Source organism: Macaca nemestrina, chromosome 1 (assembly GCF_043159975.1).
Source record: "Macaca nemestrina isolate mMacNem1 chromosome 1, mMacNem.hap1, whole genome shotgun sequence".
Lineage (NCBI taxonomy): Eukaryota > Metazoa > Chordata > Mammalia > Primates > Cercopithecidae > Macaca > Macaca nemestrina.
Window position 1 is genome coordinate 202,965,603 of NC_092125.1, and position 23,995 is coordinate 202,989,597.

Here is a 23,995-nt window from a genome sequence, read left to right on the forward strand (position 1 = left end):
ACTTTGTAAGCCTGATCACTGGTGCTTTGATCTAAAACTGTGCTGTGTTTTGCTTGAAGGGTACTTTGCATTTTTTTGTTGAAGCTAGTATAAACTTCTCATGTTGGCTTATGGCCAGCGATCCCTGTGTTTCTCTGAAGCATGGAGTGATTTGTGAAGTCACTTTAATGGCATTACCAAGTATTGTTAAAAAATTAATGGAGGTTAGGAGATTTTATTTCCCTTCCAGTAATGAAGGGGAATAGCTTTTCTGTCCTTCCAAAATCTTGGAATAGCTTAGTGTTGTGGTTGGGAAGTATTTTGGTTAATGGAGTCTCTGTGTATAAAGGAAGTGAATTTTGCCTCTGGCATTCCATAGCTGAGGTTCATAGCTGGGTTCATGCTCCAGCTTGAGTAACTTTGTCTGGTAGTTAGTACACATAGAGCAGTGTTTTAATAGTTGTAGATACTTTCTTTTTCAATAAGAGTCTACTTCGTAGTTAACTAATAGGGTCACTATTAGTTCCTTCCCCCCCTCCTTAAAAATCTTGGCATGGGTTAAGTGAGTAATTCTAGTTATTTAAGTTGAGCCTCTATTGGATGGTTTGATCAGTGTCCCCACCCCTGTCCCCACCTTGCCTTAGGCCTCTCTGTGACTTTTACCAAATATATAGAAGTGCTCTGACCACAGTTGTGTAGTTGGAACACTTTAATTAAAGACCTTCAGGGCACGTGAGCATCTTCAGTACCCTTGTCTAAAAGAAAGTGTTGACTGCTGTACTTTCATCCTTTATGAATTCTTTAAAAGCATCTATTATTTTTAATTTGCAGCAGCTCTTGCCAGGTAAAAAGTTTTGGGAAACAGATGAATCCAGCAAAGATGGACCAAAAGGAATATTCCTGGGTGATCAATGGCGAGACAGTGCCTGGGGAACATCAGGTAATCTAGATCTAGCATCTGTACTGTGATTTATGCCTGTCTTAGAGCTCCTTTCCTCAGCAATTGGCAAGTCATGAATTTTACATCAGTGACATAAGCATGTCAAGCAGTGTCCTCTCCTGTAGTGTAATTGCCATTAAGGAGCTTATATGATGTAATTTATTAAAACATAATTAACACAAAATCAAATCTTCAATATTTTTTGAAGTGCTAGCCACAGGGGAATGGTCTTATTTGAAACGACCATAATTTCAGCTGTAACGTTTTGTTCTGTACTGCTGTCAGCATACTTGGAATTAGAAAATCCACACCTGCCATTTGAAGTTCATGTTTCTTTTTCTCCCATTGCCCTTGTGTACCGTGTATGGAATGATCTATCTTTAAACGTGATTGGGACCAAATCAAGTCACTGGGCACGGCCATTCTTCTGGCATACTACCCCTGAAGAGGGATGGGGAGAACTTATAGAGGTAGACACACTGACAGCAGAAAAAGTGACAGATGATAGGGAGGAAGGAGACAGAAAACCCAAACAAGTGTCGTGTATTACAGCACAACGTAAGCATGGAACCTCATGATGGCAGTGAATTATCAGAAAAGAACAAATTACATTGTTTTTAAAAAGGGCAGTAAAATCATATTTTGTTTTAGTAATACTAATAAAATATATTTTAAAAATCCTTTTACTTACAAAGGGATAAACATTTTATCCACTCAGCTAGATAAACCAGATAAGCGAGATAAACTGTTGTATTCCTCTGCTATCCCGGATAAATGAGGAGTGTGTTCCATTTCCTTAGCTTATGTTGAATATCATACAGCGAAAGACATGATAGGAGGTTTTGGCTCAACTGACCTTGGCAAGTTTCCTGATTCCATTGGTTTATCCATGAGACGTCACTCATAATTTGTTTGAGCCTCTGGCTGCACTGTATCATGCTTGTGTATCTTTTTTGTAGATCATTCAGTTTCCCAGCCAATCATGGTGCAGAGAAGACCTGGTCAGAGTTTCCATGTGAACAGTGAGGTCAATTCTGTACTGTCCCCACGATCGGAGAGTGGGGGACTAGGCGTTAGCATGGTGGAGTATGTGTTGAGCTCATCCCCGGGCGATTCCTGTCTAAGAAAAGGAGGATTTGTAAGTTGGCTTGAGGAACTTGTTCCTATCTCTCTCTCTCTCTCTTTCTTTTTTCCCCTAAAGCAAAACATGCCTGTTTAGTTTCCTTAGATATTCACAGCATTAATTACAGGGTATTTTCAAACAACATTTGTTGTAAATAGAACTCAGCGAACATAGTAGGAGATGTAAACTAAACTTTTAAAAACTAAACTAATAATGTTTTCGGGGGGACACATTGATAGTCATGTGAGATGAGAACTGCAATCTCGATCACAGTTCATTGGTCTATCAGAAAACACCATTTTTACTTTAAAATAAAAACAAAAGGAGGGTGGTGAAGGAATTTAAAACATAAAGCTGATGATGGGATGTTAACAGGGAATTCCAGGTTTGAGAGCAGTGATTTGCCAATACCTGAGAAACCTTAATATAGATCAGATTATAGGGCTATTCTTGTTTTGTTAGCTACGATTTAATTATAGAATCCTCTTTGGCCCTCCTTGAACGGCTTTGTTTCTCACACCTGGCCTGTCAAGAAGTTAGGGATTCTGTTAATTCTTTCTTATGAATTTTCCGATGCTAAATTGTAGTCAAATAAGTCTCTGTGTCTATAGCCTCTTTCTTTTTAAGTCTTAAGCATTTTTCCATGAGCATCTGTGATAGCCTTTCTCAAAACAATTTCTTTATCATTAACTTTCTATATTGAGAAGTCTTAAGATGTATTTCCATTTGAGTCTTCCTCATTTTGAATTCTGTGACTGTTGTCATATTCCAGGTCACAGATAGGAAGGCCGTGAGAGGCACTTGAATCTGTCTTCCCTCCCTTTCTCCTGTCTAAACGTGTTTTGTACTTTTTCAAAGCCATTTCTCCGAAGTCATTTTGGGCTGATATCACCTGATAGTAGTCATTTAAGAGATTTTAATATAATTCTTTCTCACAAATTATATTAATAATATTATAACTTTATTTAATAGCATTTGTTGCTCAGTATTTCTTAGTGTTATACATCTTTTGCTGGGTATCAGAGGCTTGGTCCTGTTTTCCTTAATCCACGTTAAATTTTGTTAGAGAAACAGTAGTTCATTTTTGGTGCAGCTTCCTCAAAGTGTCAAGTGCAGTTCTTAAGTACTAGCTATTCTAAAGCTGACCTGATTGCTTTTTGGTGTTTTGACTCTGCAGAGACCTAGGTCGGGTTTAGTAGCTTGTGAATCAGATAGGAGATGGCTCCTTTTATTTGAACCTTCCCAAGGGGCTGCTTGGGAAGAACAAGATCTACCCTTTGGATGTGAGTTATTTCTCTTTTTTCACCCTATCCCCAGCTCACCTCTTTTTCTGTCCTCACTCTTTCCTCATCTTATGAGCACAGATTCCTCAGCAGAAATTAGTGTTGTGCGTCAGTAGGTTGCTAGTGTGGTGAACTGGAACCTGTGACTCTAGCTGTGAATTCTCTGTCGTGTGTGATCAGTTTCCAATTCTTGGGCACTAACCAGGAGGCGTGTGCCTGCATTACTGTGAAGCTTGTAGGAGGCAGAAAAATAGTTGGAATTAGGAGAAAGATACATGGTGGGATTGAATCATTTTGCCACTTATTTTTCTCTTTTTAAACAATCATCTCATACAGTTATTTTGATGACAAAAACTGTATCATTTGTCCTGGGAGACTGGTGATTTACCTCTATTACAAAAGAATTGTGACTAGAGGAGGTTAAGACTTCAGGCTAGATAGATGGGGTCAGAAGATTGGACTCTAACCATCAAGATAATTTACTGAGCTTCTGAGGTATGCATAAAAATAAATGAAAATTCTCCAAATTTGTGTTCCAGCTTCTTTTAGAAGGAAGATCGTGGGTAATGGAATATTATCCCATAGTTTAACTTAGATTGCATCTATAGAGTGATAGAAGCAGACTGATGTAGTGACATTAAGCCACTTGTTGGCATATACAGTCTTCTGGTGTCTGGAGACCTGTGGCTCAGTGAACCAGTTATCTTTATTATCGTTATTATTATTGAGATGGAGTTTCACTCTCGTCGCCCAGGCTGGAGTGCAGTGGCATGATCTTGGCTCATTGCAACCTCCACTTCCAGGGTTCAAGCGATTCTCCTGCCTTAGCCTCCTGAGTAGCTGGGATTACAGGTGCCTGCCACCATGCCCAGCTAATTTTTGTATTTTTAGTATAGAGACGGGGTTTCACCATGTTGGCCAGGCTGGTCTCAAACTCCTGACCTCAGGTGATCTTCCCACCTTGGCCTCCCAGAGTGCTGGGATTACAAGCATGAGCCACTGCGCCCGGCCAGTGAACTGATTATCAGCTTTGTGGTTGTATCCTCTTGATTTTATACGTAACCTGGCTTTGCTCTGCCTGTTGGTCAGGATGACACCTGACCAAAGCTCTTTTTGTGGAAGCCTGGGTCACTTTGTGGTTGTCATAGTATGTATGCCTCTTCTTGAGGAAAGTGAGCCTTTTCTTTTTAAGTCTGTCATTTAAAGTGTTGAATTCAGAGAACCAGGAAGATAGGATATTGGCTTCTTGTAGATAATTGTTCTAAAGGAGGAGTGGTACTTGGTAGTATATGGGGTCAGGGCATACAGGTGTTTTTACTTTTGGGATGGCTGTATCAACATTAACTCCAGTAAGCCTCACTTTAATCCTGAGAGCTGAAAACATCATCTCTGACAGTATAGTGATTGTAGACCTCAAAGCAAGTAACTACGAACACTGACAACAGATAATCTATACTCTAACTTTTCAGGTAAAGGTGGTTCAGAACTAAAATAAATCTCTCTGTAGTGGTTTACCATTTTCAGTGAACTTTCCTGCTTATAGCTAGATTGAAGCTGTTTAGCTCTTTGTCTAGCTTGAATTCATTTTGATTGTACAAATGGTCTCCGTTTAGTGGTTTTGGCTTCTGTGATAAGAGTACATTCTGGCTAACAAGAAGAATCTGGCAACCGTATTTTGTTCTGAGCATTCACTGTAAATTTTTGGTAGTATTCTACATAGGAATCTCAAACTTCAGGAGAGCAGCTTTCAGAATAATAGAGCTCAAAATATCAGTCAAATCTTTTACTTTTCTTTTCATATCCTTTATTTTATTTATTCTTGGAGTAGAACAGTTGCCCGCCCCACAGCCCCCCATGGTTCAGGGTGGTTACAAAATGAGATGTAATTATTGTTTTTTTGAGGCCCGTGGGTGAGATTGCCATCTAAGGACCCTGCTGTCTGGAATACCAGCTGATCTTTTTCAAATAGGTGGAAGCCTAGCCAGCCACAAAGTGGATCATGATTTCTACCTTTCTGGTTTATGGTGCCCAGGGAAATGAGAAGACCACTCTAAACTTCGATTAGGGTAATGACCAACTTTAACCTCACAGAAGAAAGATATTTAGAAAAAATATATTGGGAAGGTCTTTCTGTTTGTTCTGTGGAGAGTATCTGCTTTTTGATCTAGAGGATATGTACACATTCATAGTGTACATCTATTTGGGCCGTGAAACTTAATGACTTGTCTGTCGAGGTTTCACTGCATTTACTTTAGGTAATCAGTGCTACTACTTTACTTTCATAGGTTTTGTTTGAAAACTTCCGTACAGTGTAATGCAGATAGAAGTCAGGGGTTTGAGTTTCCAATGGACCTTAATTCATCTGCAAAATGGGGATAATCAAAACACGACAAAGTAATTCATATGGCTATGTAGCATATGTGAAAATGCTTTGTAAACATTAAAAGCCTTACTACTAAAAGTCAGTGGGCCAACAGCATTAGCATCACCTGGGAGCTTATCAGAAACTCACAATCTCAGATCATACCTCAGAGCGAATGAATCAAAACCTGCATTTTGACAAGACCACCCAGATGATTTGTGTGCACATTAAAGTTTGATAAGCACTGCTATCATATACATATCTCAGAAAACTCGGCTGGACAACGAGTCTAATGATTAGAGCCTTAAAAGTTTCCTGGGGGAAAAAAACATAGTATGTCCAGCAATTTTTAAGCCTTTGTGGGGAGGACTGGTGAGGGCACTGTGAAAAAGGCAATGGGGAAAAAATGTGAAAATTGGATAAAGTATTTTTTTAAAAAGACAACTGTACTTTCATGAATTTCCTTATTTAGTCCTTGGAACAACACTTTGAGGTAGATACTATTGTCTCTATTAATTTATAGATGAGAAAAATGAGTCTTTAGAGGGGAAGTGGGGGACTGAATTCAAACTTTGTTCTAATTTCAGTTTTTAGCTATATTGCTTTCTACTGTGCCATACTGGCATTGTTTGTGAGTAGAAATCCTCAAAAAAGGATCAGATTTAATATGTTAAATTAAGAAGTATTTCACGTGGCTAGCAGTTTCAAACTTACAATTTTTAATATTTGAAAAAAAAATTTTTTTTAATTTTTTTGAGACAGTCTCTTTCTGTCGCCTGGGCTGGAAGGCAATGGTGTGATCTTAGCTCACTGCAACTTCCACTTCCTGGGTTCAAGTGATTCTTGTGCCTCAGCCTCCCAAGTATTTGGGACTACAGGAGTGCATGCATCACCACAGCCAGCTAATTTATATTTGAAAATTTGAATTACCAGTAGAGCTTGGCATTGTTGTACTTTAAAGGAATTAGACATTTCAGTTATTTGGCATTTTGTGAAAATGGGTAAGTGTGTGCAGGAGAAACCAATGTTTTAGTTAACACTGTTACAGTTTTTGGACTCAGTGTGTCAAGCAGGTATAAAATACTTCTTTGTAGAAAGAAGGGAGGAAAATTACTAATCCCATTAAATATGACTTCTGCTGTGTGAAGCTTTCTTTTAAGATCACTGCAGTAAGAGTAGTAAATAGATTTGAAATCTTCTGATTTCATTCAGAATAGATATATTAGGAAGTATTCCCCCCTTTATGTGAGTCTTTTGAGGAAGCTGAGCCATAAGTGCATGGATTCTGACCTCAACAATATGTAGTCCTAACTCCATCTGCTTTTCTCCCAGTTCTTTGATATTTAGCAATTTCTCTACCTTTCTGTAGGTATGGGATCTCTCAGCACCCATCTTGGTTCCACTCTTGAGATTTTAATTGGGCCAGGCCACTTGAAATTTGAGCATTTTACTAAAGTTTGTATTTGAGCACTATAGCTTTGGGTTAACATTCAGCTAAAGAAAGCCCATAATTAAAAGATTCTGTTAAGCCTTTTTCATTTATTCATTTAGCTAATAGACTTTTCCAGTACTGTATGTCCTAGATAATATGTAATAAAAAAGCAAATCGCAAACTATGCCTTTCTGATGCTTATGTTGAATTTAATTACCTTGGTTCTTAGTTGTGGATACTTATCAGAGCTATTTGAGCAGAAGCTTTTCACAGCATTTGCAGGAACCTCTACATACCAATCAGATCAATCTCTGGTGCAGAGGGTGGGCTCAGCCACCTGTGAATTTGAAAAAGATTGAGTTGCTTAACCTTAATCATAGAACCACTGCTTTGTGAAAATGACAGTGCCCTTGGGAGGGCCATATTGGCTATATACTTGTATTTGAGATTTAAACCACTTAATTGGGACATTTAAGATTTTTATTCTTGATGTTGTGTATAGTGTTACATAAGAAATACCATCCCAGTGCGTCTATTACTACTATTATATTACATTTGTGTAAAATGGCTTATCTTTATAAAACTTTTACACATGCATTATTTCATTGTTATTCATAGTAAACAAAGTCTGAGAGATTGAATAACCTGTCCAAAGTCCTGTGACCAGTAAGTGTTAACAGTTGAGATAGAATGTAGGTTCTGTGTACCCTGGTTCAGTACTTTTTTTTTTTTTTGAGACAGAGTCTTGCTCTGTCACCCTGGCTGGAGTGCGGTGGTGCGATCTTGGCTCACTGCAACTTCCACCTCTTGGGTTCAAGCGATTGTCCTGCCTCAGCCTCCCGAGTAACTGGGATTACAGGTGTGCGCTACCACGTCTGGCTAATGTTTGTATTTTTAGTAGAGATGGAGTTTCACCATGTTGCCAGGGTGGTCTTGAACTCCTGACCTCAGATGATCCACCTGCCTCGGTCTCCCAAAGTGCTGGGATTACAGGCGTGAGCTACTGCGCCTAGCGAGTTCACTACTTTTTAAAAGACTGGGCTAGGTGTTATGGCTCACACTTGTAATCCCAGAGCTTTGGGAGACTGAGGAAGGAGGCCCATCACTTGAACCTAGGAGTTTGAATTTAGCCTGTGAAACATAGCAAGACCCCATCTCTACAAAAAATATAAAAATCAGCCAGGCATGGTATGTGCACCTGTAGTCATAGCTGCTTGGGAGGCTAAGGTGGGAGGATTGCAAAAAAAAAAAAAAAAAAAAAAAAAAAAATCACATAGCTGTGAATAGTTTATCTTAAATATTTTTCAGAAGTGTAAAATTTTCATAAAACTTAACAGCCCATTTATACCTTTCCTATTGTCTCTAGGGTCTTTATGTTTTTAAGATACCATTTTAAGTATCTTGAACCTGATACTGCTCTCTATTAATGAAATAAAGACAGGGTCTCACTTTGTCCCCAGACTGGAGTGCATTGGTAGTGCATATTTTGTTTTTAGCATTCACTGTAAATTTTTGGTAGTATTCCCCGTAGGAATCTCAGACTTCAGGAGAGCAACTTTTGGAATAATAGGAGAGCTCAAAATATCAGTCAGGTCTTTTATTTTTATTTTCTTTTCATATCCTTTATTTTATTTATTCTTGGAGTAGAACAGGTGCCCGCCCCACAGCTCACTGCAGCTTTGAACCCCTGAGCTCAAGTGGTCTTCCTGCCTCAGTCTCCTTAGTAACAAGGACTACAGGCGCATGCTACCTCGCCTAGCTAATTTTTTTTTAAACTTTTTTGTAGAAACGGCGTCTCCTCTGTGTTGCCCAGGCTTGCCTTGAACTCTGGGCCTCAACCTAGATCCTTCTGCTTCTGCCTCCCAAAGTGCTAGGATTACAGGCATGAACCACTGCATGCAGCTGATACCATCTCTTAATAGTAGACTTTTGACAGAATGGTTTCCTATTTGTGCTTTTGTTTTTACTCAGAAGTCAGACTTCTGCCACCTGTTTTTATGGAGGGCCATTGTTGATTTCTTGTTTTTTTTTTTTTTCTTCTTTTAAGTAAACTCTCTATTGAAATATGACCTATGTTCAGAGAAGTGTACGAGCCATAAATGTTCATCTTCTTGAATTTCCTCAAAATCAAAACACCCATATAACACTTACCTAGATCAAGAATTAGAAAATTCCCTTGGGTCTCCCACCCTCTAAAAGAAGGAATCTACTATTTTGGTTAGGCATCAATAGTTTATTCAGAGTAGAAAACCAGGTATTTTGTAGGAATGGCTTGTACGATATTGGTAAAATGCAGCACATTGCAGGGAAATATTTGAAAATCTGTCCCATGGCAGTATGAACTGAGAATGTAAATTAGTGACTTAGAGTGCAACTTAGTGGTCAAGATTTCAGGCCAGGCCAGGCATGGTGGCGCATGCCTGTAATCTCAGCTGCTGGGGAGGCTGAGGCAGGAGGATCACTTGAACCTGGGAGGCGGAGGTTTCAGTGAGCTGAGATCGCACCACTGCAATCCAGCCTGGGCAACAGAGCAAGATTCTGTCTTAAAAAACAACAACAACAACACAAAAGAGATTGCAGGCCAGTCAGCTTATAGATGAGCTGAGCAGGTTCTCAGTAAAGCCCTTGTGAAGAGCCCCTGAGGAAAGATAATGCAGAGCATTGATTTGACTAGTGCACATCCCCTGCAACCAGCTGTCTTGCTTGTTGAAACTTCCTACTGCTGCTTTATCCTCCTTTCTTTCCCCTCCTTTTTAAAAATAAATAAATAAATAAAAGAGTTTTACTCTTGTTGCCTAGGCTGGAGTGCAATGGCGCAATCTCAGCTCACTCCAACCTCTGCCTCTTGGGTTCAAGCGATTGTCCTGCCTCTGCCTCCTGAGTAGCTGGGATTACAGGTGCTGCCTAATTTTTGTATTTTTAGTGGAGACAGGGTTTCACCATGTTAGCCAGGCTGGTCTCAAACTCCTGACCTCAAGTGATCCTGCCTGGCCCTTCCAAAGTGCTGGGATTACAGGTGTGAGTCCCCGTGCCTGGCCCTTTCTGTCCATTTTTGCCTACAGACCTTTTGAACTCCTTTTGAGAAATTGGAGCTGAACTGTTTCTTCTGAGCCAGTGATTTGATTTGTAGACTTATGGAAGAAGATGACTTAGGCTAGGCAGTGGGATGATTCTTGTAATATTCTTTTGCTGTTGACATTAATGGTTTCTGATTCAGGCAGAGTTGTCATCTAGACCATATTACCACCCCCAGGACTCTTACTTAATGATGATAAAGACAACAGGAAGATCATTCTTATTTTAACAGTTCAGTTTTGCAGGATTTTTTTGTTCCTTTTAATTTTCTTCATCATATTTATTGAACTTTTAGCAGGCACTGCAGTCAGGGCTAGGGATATAAAAATGAATACACAGCTTTAGTCAGTTTTGCCTCTGCGGGTATGGAGGAAGCTATTGCCTTTGGATATTTTAAAAGATCTTTTTGTCTTTAGAACCCTATCATATTCCCATCTCAGCTTTGGGGAATCTCAATGTGGTGCATAATTGGCTATCGTTCAGTCCTTTTGAATCAATAACAGCCACATACTTTAAAGATTGTATTCTGAAAGGCACATCTCAATGGCCAAATCAAAGCTGTGATTTACTGTCTTGATGCCGCATGAAGCTAAGTTGTATATCCTTTCTCAGTTCCTTGTCATATTTGTTCCTTTTTTATATTATCTTTTTCTGTATCACATTTGAACAGAGAATAACTTCAGAAGTAAAATGGACTCTAAAGTAGTAGTTGAAAGGTTTAAGAATGTCAGCCTTTCTGGACCAGTGATCTCTTAAGGGCGTCTGTTGGTTTTGCATCTACAGGCCCATCCACAGTCAGTCTATTTATAACTGAGTGTCGGCTGCTGTGTCCTCCATTGTTGATTTCTCCCCATTGACATTTGGTTTTGGTGACTGGAAATGCTTTGCAGCCACTCCGATCTTCTATTGAGTGGATCTTGCCTTGTACCAGGAACTTGAACTTGGTCCATGTGCATTTCTCTTCCTTAAACTAGGAGTCAGTGGTGGGGAAAAGCAAGGCTGTTTCCCTCTAGTTTTGCAAAAACAAAGGTTAAACACTTAACCCTTTGATGTAAGGTTCTGCAAATCTCTTTGTACTATGTCCAGTCACTATACCAAATCTTTTCTTTTGGAAACCAAGGTACATGTACTTTATATGTCCAGGGCTTAACTTGGGATGTTGGTAAGAGGAGATAGACTTAATTTCTGTAGAAGGCAGGACATAAACATGACATGTCTAGCACTAAATTCTTTTAGGCCCAGTGTTTCAAGCTTTGTAGTTTGAAACACTTGAGACAGAAATTCTCTTGTGTCAAATGCTTCAATTTAACATACTCCCACTTAAAGATCTCATGAATAATCTTTGTTACCGGTAGATGGTAGAAGATAGTTATTAGAGTACTTTTGGTGAAAGAATCTCATAGTTAGAGTTAACTTGTTTTGAGGCGTTAAAAAACTTAAGGGTCATCAGAGAATTGTTGATGCATACCTGTGAGGCTTATAGGGTAGAGCTGGGAGGTGACGCAAATTGACAGGGCATATATCCCAAGATCAGGTACAGAATAATTGAGTTGATATGATGTCAGACCACACTTGGCTCAATATTTAGAAGTAAGGGAGGAATTTACATAGTGCAGTGGAGAAGTATGAAATTCTTTTTACAGGCATAATAATTTTTTTTTTCTGTGCTATTAGCTGTCATACCTGGGGCTTATTAAGAGTCATGCTATTATGTAGAGTTAGGTTTGGGAGTAGAGAACTTGACCAAGAGCTACAGAGTTATGGCTGGGCTTTGGGTAGGAAGAAAAAAAAGGAAGGAAGAAAATGGGTTGATGGGACATTGGATATAGTAAGACTGTTCTGAACTCTGTAACATAAATGTATGTCTGTCTCCCCCATTTGGCAAGACCTTCTGCAGTGTTCCTGCCTCTGTGTTGTTTGTTAATTAGATTGTAATGTGTGAAAGGGCACAACACCATCCTCTTCTGAGTAGCATCTAGTATAGTCTGGTGCCCACAACGGTTGCCCATTATTATTAGTTGATGACGATTAGTGAAGCTGAAGCTATTTTTTAAACAGGGCCCAAGGGATGCAGACAGTGATGAAAACGACAAAGGTGAAAAGAAGAACAAGGGTACGTTTGATGGAGATAAGCTAGGAGATTTGAAGGAGGAGGGTGATGTGATGGACAAGACCAATGGTTTACCAGTGCAGAATGGGATTGATGCAGACGTCAAAGATTTTAGGTTTGTATGTTTTACACTTCTGATTTTTGAATGTGGGCTATGGGGTTTTGTTTGTTTTGATTTAGTTTTACTTTGATTTTCGTTTTCTTCCCCTCCTCATGTTTTCTTTTTAAGAATCCAATCTAGTGTAGGCTATGCTACAAAGATTGTAAATTAACTGGTGAGGTGGAATTTTGTAAAAGTTGTCAATGCCTAAAGCATTGCCAAAATGGTAGATTTTGCATTCGCATAGAACTCTAAAATTTGAAGAAGGATTCCAGAGAAGACTATTTCAGTGATTCTCAAATATTAAAATCACCTAGGATAGATGCCTTGAGACCTTTCTTAAGTTTCTCCCAAGTTACTGTATTAGAGAGCTATGGTTACTAATGGAGTATGTCATATCCCTCTGGTGATTTAGAGGGAGAAACAGTTGAGAACTTGTGCATTATCTCATCTGAGTCTCATGAGCTCCTTTTGAGGTAGGTGGACCAGGTATCATTTTCCTCATTTTGAAGAACCAGAGATGCAGCTTAAATGATTTGTTCTTAATCATATCTCTTCTGCAGATGCCTCTCATCCCATCTCTGGTCATGATTAATTTACAGGTTTTACCCTATTATTTAACTTACACAGTATTAAAATAATGTATATTTATCTTCCACAGTTGGCACGTATTCTTCTTGAAAAATCTATAAAAATCCTTGTCCAGTTATATACAGGTAGAGGATTTTTTTCAAATCTCCAGTGTGATAGTACAGGTAGAGAATTTAATTTTGAGTAATTTTAATATCAGTCTAAAGCTAATGTGTGCGTGCGCACGCGCACACTCACACACACACACACACACACACACACACACACCCCTTTGCTTATTCTAATGTCTGCCAAAGTAAAAATGAAAGTGTATTTTGCACCATCGTTGTAGGACAAATATTAGTTGTTTCGTATTCCCTAATCTAATTATCGTTATGTTGCATGTGTGAATAATTACAATGTTAAACATTTTTAAAATTATTTATTTAGTTTTTGGAGACAGGGTCTCACTCTCTTACCCAGGCTGGAGTGCAGTGACATGAAGCTCACTGCAGCCCCCACTTCCTGGGTTCAAGCAATCTTCCCACCTCAGCCTCCCGAGTAGCTGGGACTACAGCCACGCACCACCATGCCTGGCTAATTTTTATATCTTTTGTAGAGACGGGGTTTCGCCATATTGCCTAGGCTGGTCTTGAACTCGTGAGCTCAAGTGGTCTGCCTGCCTTGGCCTCCCAAAGTGCTGAGATTACAGGCATGAGCCACCATGCCCGGCCTAAATTACAATCTTTGGAAGAAATTTAAGGCACAGGGTAATAAATACTTACCTAAGGTCTTTCAGATGAGTTCAGGTGTCCTCTCCACCTTGAATATCCAGCAGCCTATAGCAGTATTTTGTTGTATTATTAAATGGGGGCTGGTGGTGGTGGTGGTGAGTGTGTGTGTGTGAGAGAAAGAAAGAGAAGGAACCAGAATAATATCTTTACTATGTACCAGCTACTGGACTACAGGATTTTTGGGGGGTGGGGGGGTGAAAGTGGAGAAGAATGGCATTGCATGTTGCCATAGGCTACAGTCTCCTAATAATATAATATTATATATTAGTCTGATTTTGGATCATATAATCCTGAAGTCCTTTTATATAAGGTGATGGTAGACCCTGGGTTACCCAGAACCTTGTGTCCCACAATAATTATCAATAGTGCCCCCCCCCCTTTTTTTATCTTAGGCATGTCCCTAAGATAAAAGATGGTTTGGATGACAAACTACATCTTCACATTACTTTTAATTCTTAGAATTGTCTCCTTAACAGGGGCATAGCCTAGATAAAGAGTTTATCTTGTACTGCTTTGGAATAGTCTGCTTCTTTTGGTTTCTCAGAAGGGGAGTTAGTTTTAGCATTGGTCAGTAATACCAACGATATGTAAAAACTTTTTCATTTTCTTTTTTTCCTCACAAATATGCCAGGAACATAAAAACTTTTTAGAATCACTGAGTTGTGGAATTTTCCCCAGAAACCAACTTTTTCCATTGTCTCTGTATTTAAAGAGTAAATGTTGCATTTTGATGGGACATATTTTGCTACCTGCATTTTAGGATCTGCTTTCATAGATGCCATAGACAGTGATTTTTCCACTTCATTTCAGTTTTCCTCAAACTCGGCCCCCTTGGTGAAGGGATGTAAATTAATAGCAATTAATGTGAATTTAAGGGGTGAATTACATGGAATTGCCAGCAATAGAAGCATCAGTTTAGAAGATGTAACCCTGTAAGCACTGTAAAGTATCTCTGGTTGTTTTATAGAAATAGTTTTAAATACTGTTGATAATGAGTTATGTTGAGGACATTGTCCTTAAACTTGGGTTGCTGTAGTCCCTCCCCACTGAAAATAAGGTTTAATGCCCTTTACTTTCTCTGTTTAGCCGTACCCCTGGTAATTGCCAGAACTCTGCTAATGAAGTGGATCTTCTGGGTCCAAACCAGAATGGTTCTGAGGGCTTAGCCCAGCTGACCAGCACCAATGGTGCCAAGCCTGTGGAGGATTTCTCCAACATGGAGTCCCAGAGTGTCCCCTTGGACCCCATGGAACATGTGGGCATGGAGCCTCTTCAGTTTGATTATTCAGGCACGCAGGTACCTGTGGACTCAGCAGCAGCAACTGTGGGACTTTTTGACTACAATTCTCAACAACAGGTACTGTGTGTGTCTCTGTCATCCTCTCTACTCTCCCTCCAGCCAGCACGTTGTTCAAGTAATTAAGGAAGGGGGAATGGGGGAGGAGGTGGCATTGTTTCAGGCTATCCATAGCTAGCCCTTATGAACCTGTTAGTGATGTAGGTTTACAGAGTCCCCTCATGAAGCTGGTGCCTATGCTGAGGTCACTGGCAAGAGGCCACCCTGCTCTATATGTACTTCCTTTGGCTCTTATCTCTCCTCAGTAGCTGGGGAATGGATGAGGTAGTGTTGCCTCTTGTAACACAACCCTCTTGGGTGCTGAATTAATCTCTCTGAAGATTTATGTGGTTGTGATGCTGTTGATTTGTTTTGTTTTTAAAATAGTAAACTCTACTATCCACCGCTGTCAGGAGTGTAGTGCCAGGTCATCTTACCGGTTGTGTCTTAGAGTTAAACGAGTTACTCCAGATAACATAGATAAAGATTTGGCATCTTTCAAAAGTATTAGAATGTGATCAGAGGAAACCACACACACAAATCATTCAACTTCAACTCGACCGTGAAATTGCTTGGCTTTTTTTTTTTTTTTTTAAATTCATAAGTCCCTGAAGATGTCGTATGTCTACCTTCTATTTTTGAAGACATGTAGGACTGCCTCTAGGGTTAACTGATCTCTGTGTTTATTTTATTTTATTTTTAAAGAAAGGTCAGCTGTCTGAACTACAAAAGAGGGGCTACTAGTTTCCCAATCTTGCTAAGTATAAGTTCTCTCTTGTGGTGGAAGCAGTTTGACTGTGAATTTCTGTTACTCTTTAGTAGGTTCGTAATAGATGGTTAATACAGACTTCTAGGTTTGAAAGGTTAGCATCTCATTTTGAAGTTGAGAAATTCTATGTAGGGAAATTTGCTTATGGTCTTTGGAGATTAGTTATGACATGTTGTACCTTTATTGTCATAAATAGCTGACACTAAATTAATTTTGATTGATAGAGTAAAAAGTTTAACATATGAAGTTTTCCTTTAATTTAAGTCTCCTTTGTGGTTTAAGAACAATAAATACCTTTAAGGGATTGTGTGACTGTGCATATTCATATAAGATTAAATTAACAAAATATCTTTCAGAGCGAGTAAACTAAAAGTGTACACTCTTCTCCATGCAGTTCTTAGTAGGTATGCCCGCCTCCCCATGTGAATTGACTTTCTGTGCTTTTTTTCTCTTCTTTACGGCCAGTTTTGGTTCTTAGCTTCCATTCCCAGTGTAATGCAGTCTAACCCTTTCTGTGTTTTTTAAGAAGAGTGTGTCTCGGATTTCTTACAAACAAAAATATATGGTTCTTTCTTTTTTTTTTTTTTTTAACTGTTCTTCATTTCATAATCAGAGTTGAGATTCTTTTTTGGTTTATTGATCTTTGGTTTCAAAATAATTTTACCAATTTTTGGAGGCTGGACAATTATGAGAACTTGAACAGAAATGTACTTCTGTGTAGGCACAAGTAGTTAACATGATTACATCGTAGCTACCACTTATTCAAAAATAAAAAACCAAGGGTGCCCTCACCATATATCTCAGCAGTTTTTGAAAGTAAACATTATTATGAAAGTTAATCTCTTGTTGGATTCAGGTTTCCTATGCATGTCTTGGTTGTTGCAACATAGAGGCATTTTTACACAGACATACGATTGTCATGATGTGAGTGTTGTTTTGTCTCGTGGGCCATAATTCTTTTCTGAGTAGTTTGTTTTATACATTCTTGTATCGGGGGCCCTAATAGCATACCTGGGAACCACTGGCGTAAGCCTCCTAGTATCTTTAAGACCCTCAATCTTTCAGTGTTCCTGTATAAGAGCTACTAGTTGTCAAGAAGGAAGGATTCCTTTTCTATTGGAAATTGGTGTTTATTTCTTACATTTTATTCCTTACCCTTTTGGTTTTCATTACATTTTATTCCACTTTTCATTTTTAATTTAAATCCACCTCATTTGTCAAGGTTCAGTACTGTCACGTTCCTTTTTTAGTCTCCAAACCAAAAAGCTGTCATGTCTGCCTCCCTTGAACTCCATAGCATTTTGTGTTTCCTTTAAGAGAAGGTGTTACCATGTTTTGTCTTGTGTTGTGATTACTTGTCTAATAGTCCTTGCCAGGTTGTAAGCTCCTTGAGGGCAAAGACTGAACCATATCCCGTTTCCTCTGCGTTGCTTTAGCAGAACAAGGTTTCAGGGGACTTTCCCCCATCCCTATTATAATATCTCAGTGCATCCTCTGTATGTAATATTCTTCCCAAAATTAAAATTTGAAACTAGCCTTTCAGGAGGTCTGGAGGCTACTCTCTGAGAACTACCATGTTTTCTAATATGTGTGTTCTTTGGATCCAGCTTACGCCTTATGTACAAATAACTATACTGTATTATATCCAGGAAAGTTAGTTCTTGGATCAGAACTTAATCTTTTAAGGTTCACTCTGTTGTCATCTGATCAGAAACCATGGTCTCATGAGAAAAATGTACATTAATTCTCTGACACTCAGTTTTGTAGGTAACTTCAGGGAGATCACAGATCTGTGTTCTACAGATACAACCTTCTGTTCATATCTTTTGTTCTTTGTAGCCAACCATATCTTTCTTGAATAGAGTCTGATTCCCTTTCCTCCTCTTGATTTGCTCTCAGGTTAGTCATTGTGACTCATTTTATCATTTAAATTGTGCTTGGAAGTACTCAATGACAAGTGATGAGACCATTTATGCCCATATCCTTGGAACCCTACGACTATGGAGAGTGTACTCTGGTTTCTGGTCTCTTGCGGAAGGGAAGAACTTGTGGAAGAGGTGTTTTTTTGTTTTTTTGTTTTTTTTTTTCTGGAGACAGAGTCTCACTTTGTTGCTCAGGCTGGAGTACCATGGTACGATCTTGGTTCGCTGCAGCTTCTGTCTCCTGGGTTCAAGCAATTCTCCTGCTTCAGCCTCCTGAGTAGCTGGGATTACAGACACCCACCACCGTGCCTGGCTGATTTTTGTAGTTTTAATAGAGATGGGGTTTCGCTTTATTGGCTGGGCTGGTTTTGAACTCCTGGCCTCAGGTGATCTGCCCGCCTCGATCTCCCAAAGTGCTGACATTACAGGCATGAGCCACAACGCCTGGCTCATGGCGTTGTGGCTCATGGAGGTGGTTCTATAGCTGTGCCGTGAAAGACTTCTTTATATAGGAAGAAGGTGAGAATTCTAGTGGAGGAAATAGTAAAACAGGTATGTGTTCACTAGTAGATAATGTAGAAGTAGTCAGTCTGGTTGGTGGTTTAGGTTGAAGAAAAATAACTAGAGAGGTTGAAGAGATGGTGTTGTGAGTCTTATGCTGTATTCACTATAGGAAATGAAAAGACACTTTAAAGGAGGAATGACTTAATTGTTTTAGTTTAGTTTTTTTGTGGTTAATGTGAGTTTAGCAGCAGTTTGAGACGTTCTCTTACTCTTATTATTCAGTTAACTGTTGACTGTTGTGTTCTTCTAGGAACCTTAGGTTCTGAATGAAATAGTAGTGGAACATTTGGGGAACTAAGCACTAAATTGGTGGATTCTGAATCCTATCAGACAAGGGGAGGGCTCAGTGAGGACAAAGGTTGCATGCAACTGACTTGAAGGACAGGTAGAATACATTTTGTTGCAGGTCAGAGCAGAGGTGTGGAGCTGGGAATGACCACGGTGTGGGCCTATGCTGAAGGGAGTAGAAGTTGAGGGTAGAAGAGGACAAGGAGGTACAGGTGCCTTTGAAAATTGAGTCCAGGTCCTGGACGCCTTGAGAACCAGCTGGAAGTCTCAGACGGTACTGCTGATTGTGAGGATTGAACCAGAGATCTAGTGCAGTACATATTTTTCTGTACATTCTGCTCTTTTTATCTTGGCTTTCTGAAATAAGCAACAAAGGTGATCATTTTTCTTGGTTTAGAGTTGTTTGCTGCAAATGGTAGATTTGCTTTATTTGTGATTTTTTAGAATAGGAATCTGGTTTGGAGGTTGGCAAAATAAGTAATTCCCTCTTTTCTTCTATTTTCTTTCAATCTTGGCTTTGATTTGGTGTAATAAGCTGGTTTCATCAAACTTATTACCAGCCTGTAATGAGATAGATGACATGGAGCAGCCTGCAAATAGGGAAAAGGTAATTTTCATTTAATTCATTGCAAACTTAGTTCTTGTTAGCTGTGACACAGGATTTTGATTAGTTAGTTGGTTGTCTGGTCACTGTTAATCACTCTGAATTTAACCCTTTTAAGGTTTATTTATAAGAGCGGGAGTTTCTAATTCTTTTTTGTTTGTTTTTGTGTGTGCCATGAACTTCTTTAATAGGTGAACCATGTGGACTACTTCTCAGAATAATGTTTAAAATGTATAAAGCAGGATTACAAAGGAAACCAGTGGTATAAAAATAGCTGTCGTATTTAAAAACAAAGTTAATTATGTATTTATTTATGATATGATGCATGAAATAGAAGTAGATGTACTAGCTGTCATAATGAGCATGAGCAAGATTTTGAAATATCTCTAACAACTGTAAAGTAACATGAACATATATTTGAGTTCTGTTTGTGATAATGTCACAGGTGTATTGCTAAAGTTAATGTAGTTTGTTGTCTACAATCTTAATTGAAGAACATGCTAAATTTCAGGTGGATGTGCATGAGATAAAGATGCAGTATTACCCACCCGAGTACAAATACCTTGGGTTCAGAACCTCTGATTTGGAGTATTTTGTCAGCTTGAAATGCTCGTTATTTCTGAAGTGTTCTTCCTTTGTCTCAAATTCACTTCATTGTCTTCTTAATCCTGGAAAACAGCTGTGAGCAGTTCATGCATAATGTGTTCATACCATTTTGTACTGCGATGTTGGAGCAGTATTTATTTTTTACAAAATGCTATACAGTTGCCTGTTTCTTTCCTTAAATGCAGTTTAGAAAATTATTACTAGGTTTTGGCCAGGCACAGTGGCTCACACCTGTAATCTCAGCACTTTGGGAGGCTGAGGCAGGCAGATCACGAGGTCAGGAGCTCGAGAGCAACCTGGCCAATATGGTGAAACCCCCTCTCTACTAAAAATACAAAAATTAGCCGGGCGTGTAAAAATACAAAAAGTAGCACGCCCAGCTACTTGGGAGGCTGAGGCAGGAGAATAGCCTGAACCCGGGAGGCGGAGGTTGCAGCGAGCTGAGATCATGCCACCACGCTCCACCCTGGGCGACAGAGTGAGACTCCGTCTTAAAAAAAAAAATTGTTACCAGGTTGTATTATATTACAAACATGGCACAAACCAAAGCCAGGATTATATCAGTGTAGAATTAATTAATTGTATTGTTGATGTTCTTTATTTAGAGTTCAGTTAATCTAAAAATAGCCTAATGTAGTATGTTTTACAAAATTGGACACTGTTGTACCAAAACTGTCATCTGTTAAGCATGAATTTTAACAAAGATTCAGATTCTGAAAATGAAAGTTGAAGTGTGGTATTCATTCCTGCACGACTACAGTCAGAGGGGAGTGGAAATCGGCATGTGTTGTTAAAAGTTTGACAGTGTGATTAAATGTCATTCTCGTGAGGCCAAGTGTGTATATACTTTCGATGTAGGTATTTAATAGGCTCAACTATTAATTTACAAATGATTATTCTATCAAGTGTCATGTGTATAGTTAACTGACAAAGAGTGACTAGTAATTGATCAGTTGAAGCTTACCTCTATTGTTATTTGACTTTGTTCAAATTTTACTTATGGTGAAGTTTTTCTCAAAAGGTATTAATATACTTAGTGGAGGGATGTGTTTTGTTTTTCCCTAGGACCTCATTTGTTTTGGAATCAGATTCTTTATCTGCCAAAGAAATGCACGATGATGATGATGAAGATGATGATGATGATTTTTTTTTAGTTTAGCAACATAGTTTAATTTGTATGCGCCTACCAAAAATCATTGTAATCATTAATTGATCATTGTAGTAGTTCAAATAACCTGGTATAAACTGGGCTTTGATCTAGAAGCTTCAAACAGTAATAAGATTTCACAAATTTCATAAGCCGAGGAATGACTCCAAAATAAACCTTTTTCTTAAAATTTTAGAATCCCATCATTGATATAGTGCTTTTACTGTCTTGAAGGGATTTTCTCTGTGAACTCTGAAAACAACCCCATGAGGTAGGGCAGCTATTTTATTTTTAGACATAAGAGGCCAAGCACGGTGGCTCATGCCTGTAATCCCAACACTTTTGGGAGGCTGAGGCTGGCGGATCACCCAAGGTCAGGAGTTTGAGATCAACCTGGCCAACATGGTGAAACCCCATCTCTAGTAAAAATACAAAAATTAGCCAGGTGTGGTGGCACAAGCCTGTAATCCCACCTACTCTAGAGGCTCAGACAGGAGAATCGCTTGAACCCGGGAGGCGGAGGTTGCGGTGAGCCAAGATCGCACTACTGCACTCCAGCCTCAGGGACAGAGCGAGACTCTGTCTGTCTCAAAAAAAAAAAAAAGAAAGAAAAAAGAAAAAACAGTGAAGTTTAGGGACTTGTTTGAAGGTCATCTAATACAAGCAATGCAAATAGCTATTATTTTGGTTTCTAGCCTCAGGCCGTTTCCTTTGGACTTTGTTTTAGAAACGCAGAGCCTTCTAATAGGTGGAGTTGTCTCACCTTCAAATTCAACTACATAGCTTTTTCTTAAAGTAGTATAATGCAGAAAGCACTCATCCATTAAAACAAAAATGGTTTTCTTTCTTTACTGTTATCTTTGTGACCCACTGATAGCAGCTGGTGGTCCTGGTGCAGTGAGATTTTGACTCCTTTTTTTTTTTTTTTTTTGAGACGGGGTTTCATTCTTGTTGCTTAGGCTGGAGTGCAATGGTGATCTCGGCTTACCTCAGCCTCCACCTCCCAGGTTCAAGCGATTCTTCTGCCTCAGCCTCCGGATTGGGGGAATTACAGGTGTAATTCTGGGATTACAGGTGTGCACCACCACTCCCGGCTAATTTTGTATTTTTAGTAGAGATGGGGTTTCTCCATATTGGTCAGACTGGTCTCGAACTTCTGACTTCAGGTGATCCACCTGCCTCGGCCTCCCAGAGTGCTAGCTTTAAAGGTGTGAGCCACTGTGCCTGGCCAATTTTGACTCTTAATACAGACTAGGAGGAGTCCCGCCCTCTGCTCTTGGTCTGCTTGGGCTGCCTGGCTCTGGGAAGGAACTGTAAAGGGTGACTCTCAGAAGGGCTGAGTCTGTTGGGGGTGCCCTCCCCATTCATCAGAAAGAACATCACACATAAAGGACTTTTATAAATACTTTACATGTGTTAATTTTAATCCCCACAGCAACCTGCCGTGTTACATATATCTTTATCATCATATTAAAGAGAAGAGGAGAATGAGGCACAGAGAGATTAAACAATTTGCCAGAGGTGACATAGCAAGTCACTGGTGAGCTAAGATAGAAACCAAGGCTGTCTGGCTCCAGAGTCAGTGCTCTTAACCCTTGTCTGCTATGTATATAGTCTCAAACTGGTTAAAAAAAAAAAAAAAAAAAAAAAAAATGTCAGGGCTGGCAGTACATTTTATTGTGGCCGGCAGGGGAGTGGGGCTGAGTAGTCTTTTGCATTTACTGACTCCTTATTTAGACATTACTCCTCCAGATTTAGAAAACGCCATAATTTTTTATGTTAGCAACTGCTGTCGATAACAACAACAGTAATAATAGTAGTAGCTGTCTTTTATAAGATGCCAACTACATGTCAGTCACTATATTGGGTGTTTTTGGCTGCCTGGATTCCTTTCTGGAATAAGAGCCCTATAGAGTATTTTTAATATAGTAAGTGACAGAGAAAGGAGGCAAACCAGCTTGTCTACTTCTTAAACTATGCCTTCAGTATTTATTAGGAACCTTGATATGCTTGAAGTAGATGATCCATTTTCCCCAGCATTCAGACTCTTGAACAACTTGTGAAATCTACCCAAGTGAATTATAATTAACAGCTTCACATTTATCATTATACTGACCTTTAAGCATTTCCCCCAACTCTCACAGTATTTTGTTTCTCAGTTATGGAATATTCGCCTGCTTTGTGAAAAACATGAAAATGTTAGTAGAGCTCAATGCTTCGCCCCGCAGATGGCATTTATGTGAGTTTTTCAGGATCCTTTGGAATCTGTCACTTGCCAATTACCCAATTTGTTTTGAATACTCTGTATTTCCAGTTAATATTGCACCATTTACATAAAGAGAATGTACCAAAATTGCTGTAATCTATTCTGTAATCAAATCTGTCTGCTATAGATGTACAATTTACTTTTGTTAAGTTGTTTACTGCAAAATGGTCTCAAGAAAATCCTTTTCTATTCACCATAATTACTAAGATATTAATCAGCTCTCAAACATAGGCTGTATGGGGTCTCTTGTAAGGCTTGTTTACTTTTAGTTAAAAGTAGTTCCTGCTTTCAAAATGTTTTAATATGATGAAAACCAACCACAAGCTAATGTTACGTGGAATGATTACTTTTGTGGTATTCCCACATGCCATGTATTTCCATGTATATTTACAGATACAGTACACATACATAAAATGACTTACATGTAATATTTAAAAAATATATAGCCCAGGTGTGGTGGCTCACACCTGTAATTTCAGCCCTTTGGGAGGCCAAAGTGGAAGGATCATTTGAGCCCAGGAGTTCCAGACCAGCCTGAGCAACTTCATCTCTACAAAAAAGTTAAAAAAAAAAAAAAAAAAAAAAAATGGCCAGGCGTGGTGGCACGTGCAGCTACTTGGAGGCTGAGGCAAGAGGATTGCTTGAGCCCAGGGGTTTGTGGCTATAGTGAGCCATGATTATGTCACTGCATTTAAGCCTGGGTGACAGACAGAGTAAGACTTCGA

At 39.2% G+C, this 23,995-nt stretch overlaps 1 protein-coding gene across 25 annotated transcripts in view; it reads left to right on the forward strand.

Moving 5' to 3' along the window:
• Positions 1 to 23,995, forward strand: part of LOC105494601 (pumilio RNA binding family member 1) — a 136,820-nt gene that overhangs the window by 60,378 nt on the left and 52,447 nt on the right. For 10 of the 25 annotated variants that reach the window (XM_024796830.2, XM_024796831.2, XM_024796812.2 and 7 more), the window contains exons 4-7: positions 811 to 919; positions 1,879 to 2,057; positions 12,253 to 12,419; positions 14,855 to 15,125. The exons of 3 other annotated variants lie outside the window; for them this stretch is intronic. In XM_024796830.2, the coding sequence (XP_024652598.1) occupies positions 811 to 919; positions 1,879 to 2,057; positions 12,253 to 12,419; positions 14,855 to 15,125 (726 nt within the window). Of the gene's footprint in view, positions 1 to 810; positions 920 to 1,878; positions 2,058 to 12,252; positions 12,420 to 14,854; positions 15,126 to 19,182; positions 19,255 to 23,995 lie in introns of all 25 variants that reach the window. 12 more of the 25 variants (XM_024796819.2, XM_024796820.2, XM_024796807.2 and 9 more) reach the window with 4 other exon arrangements.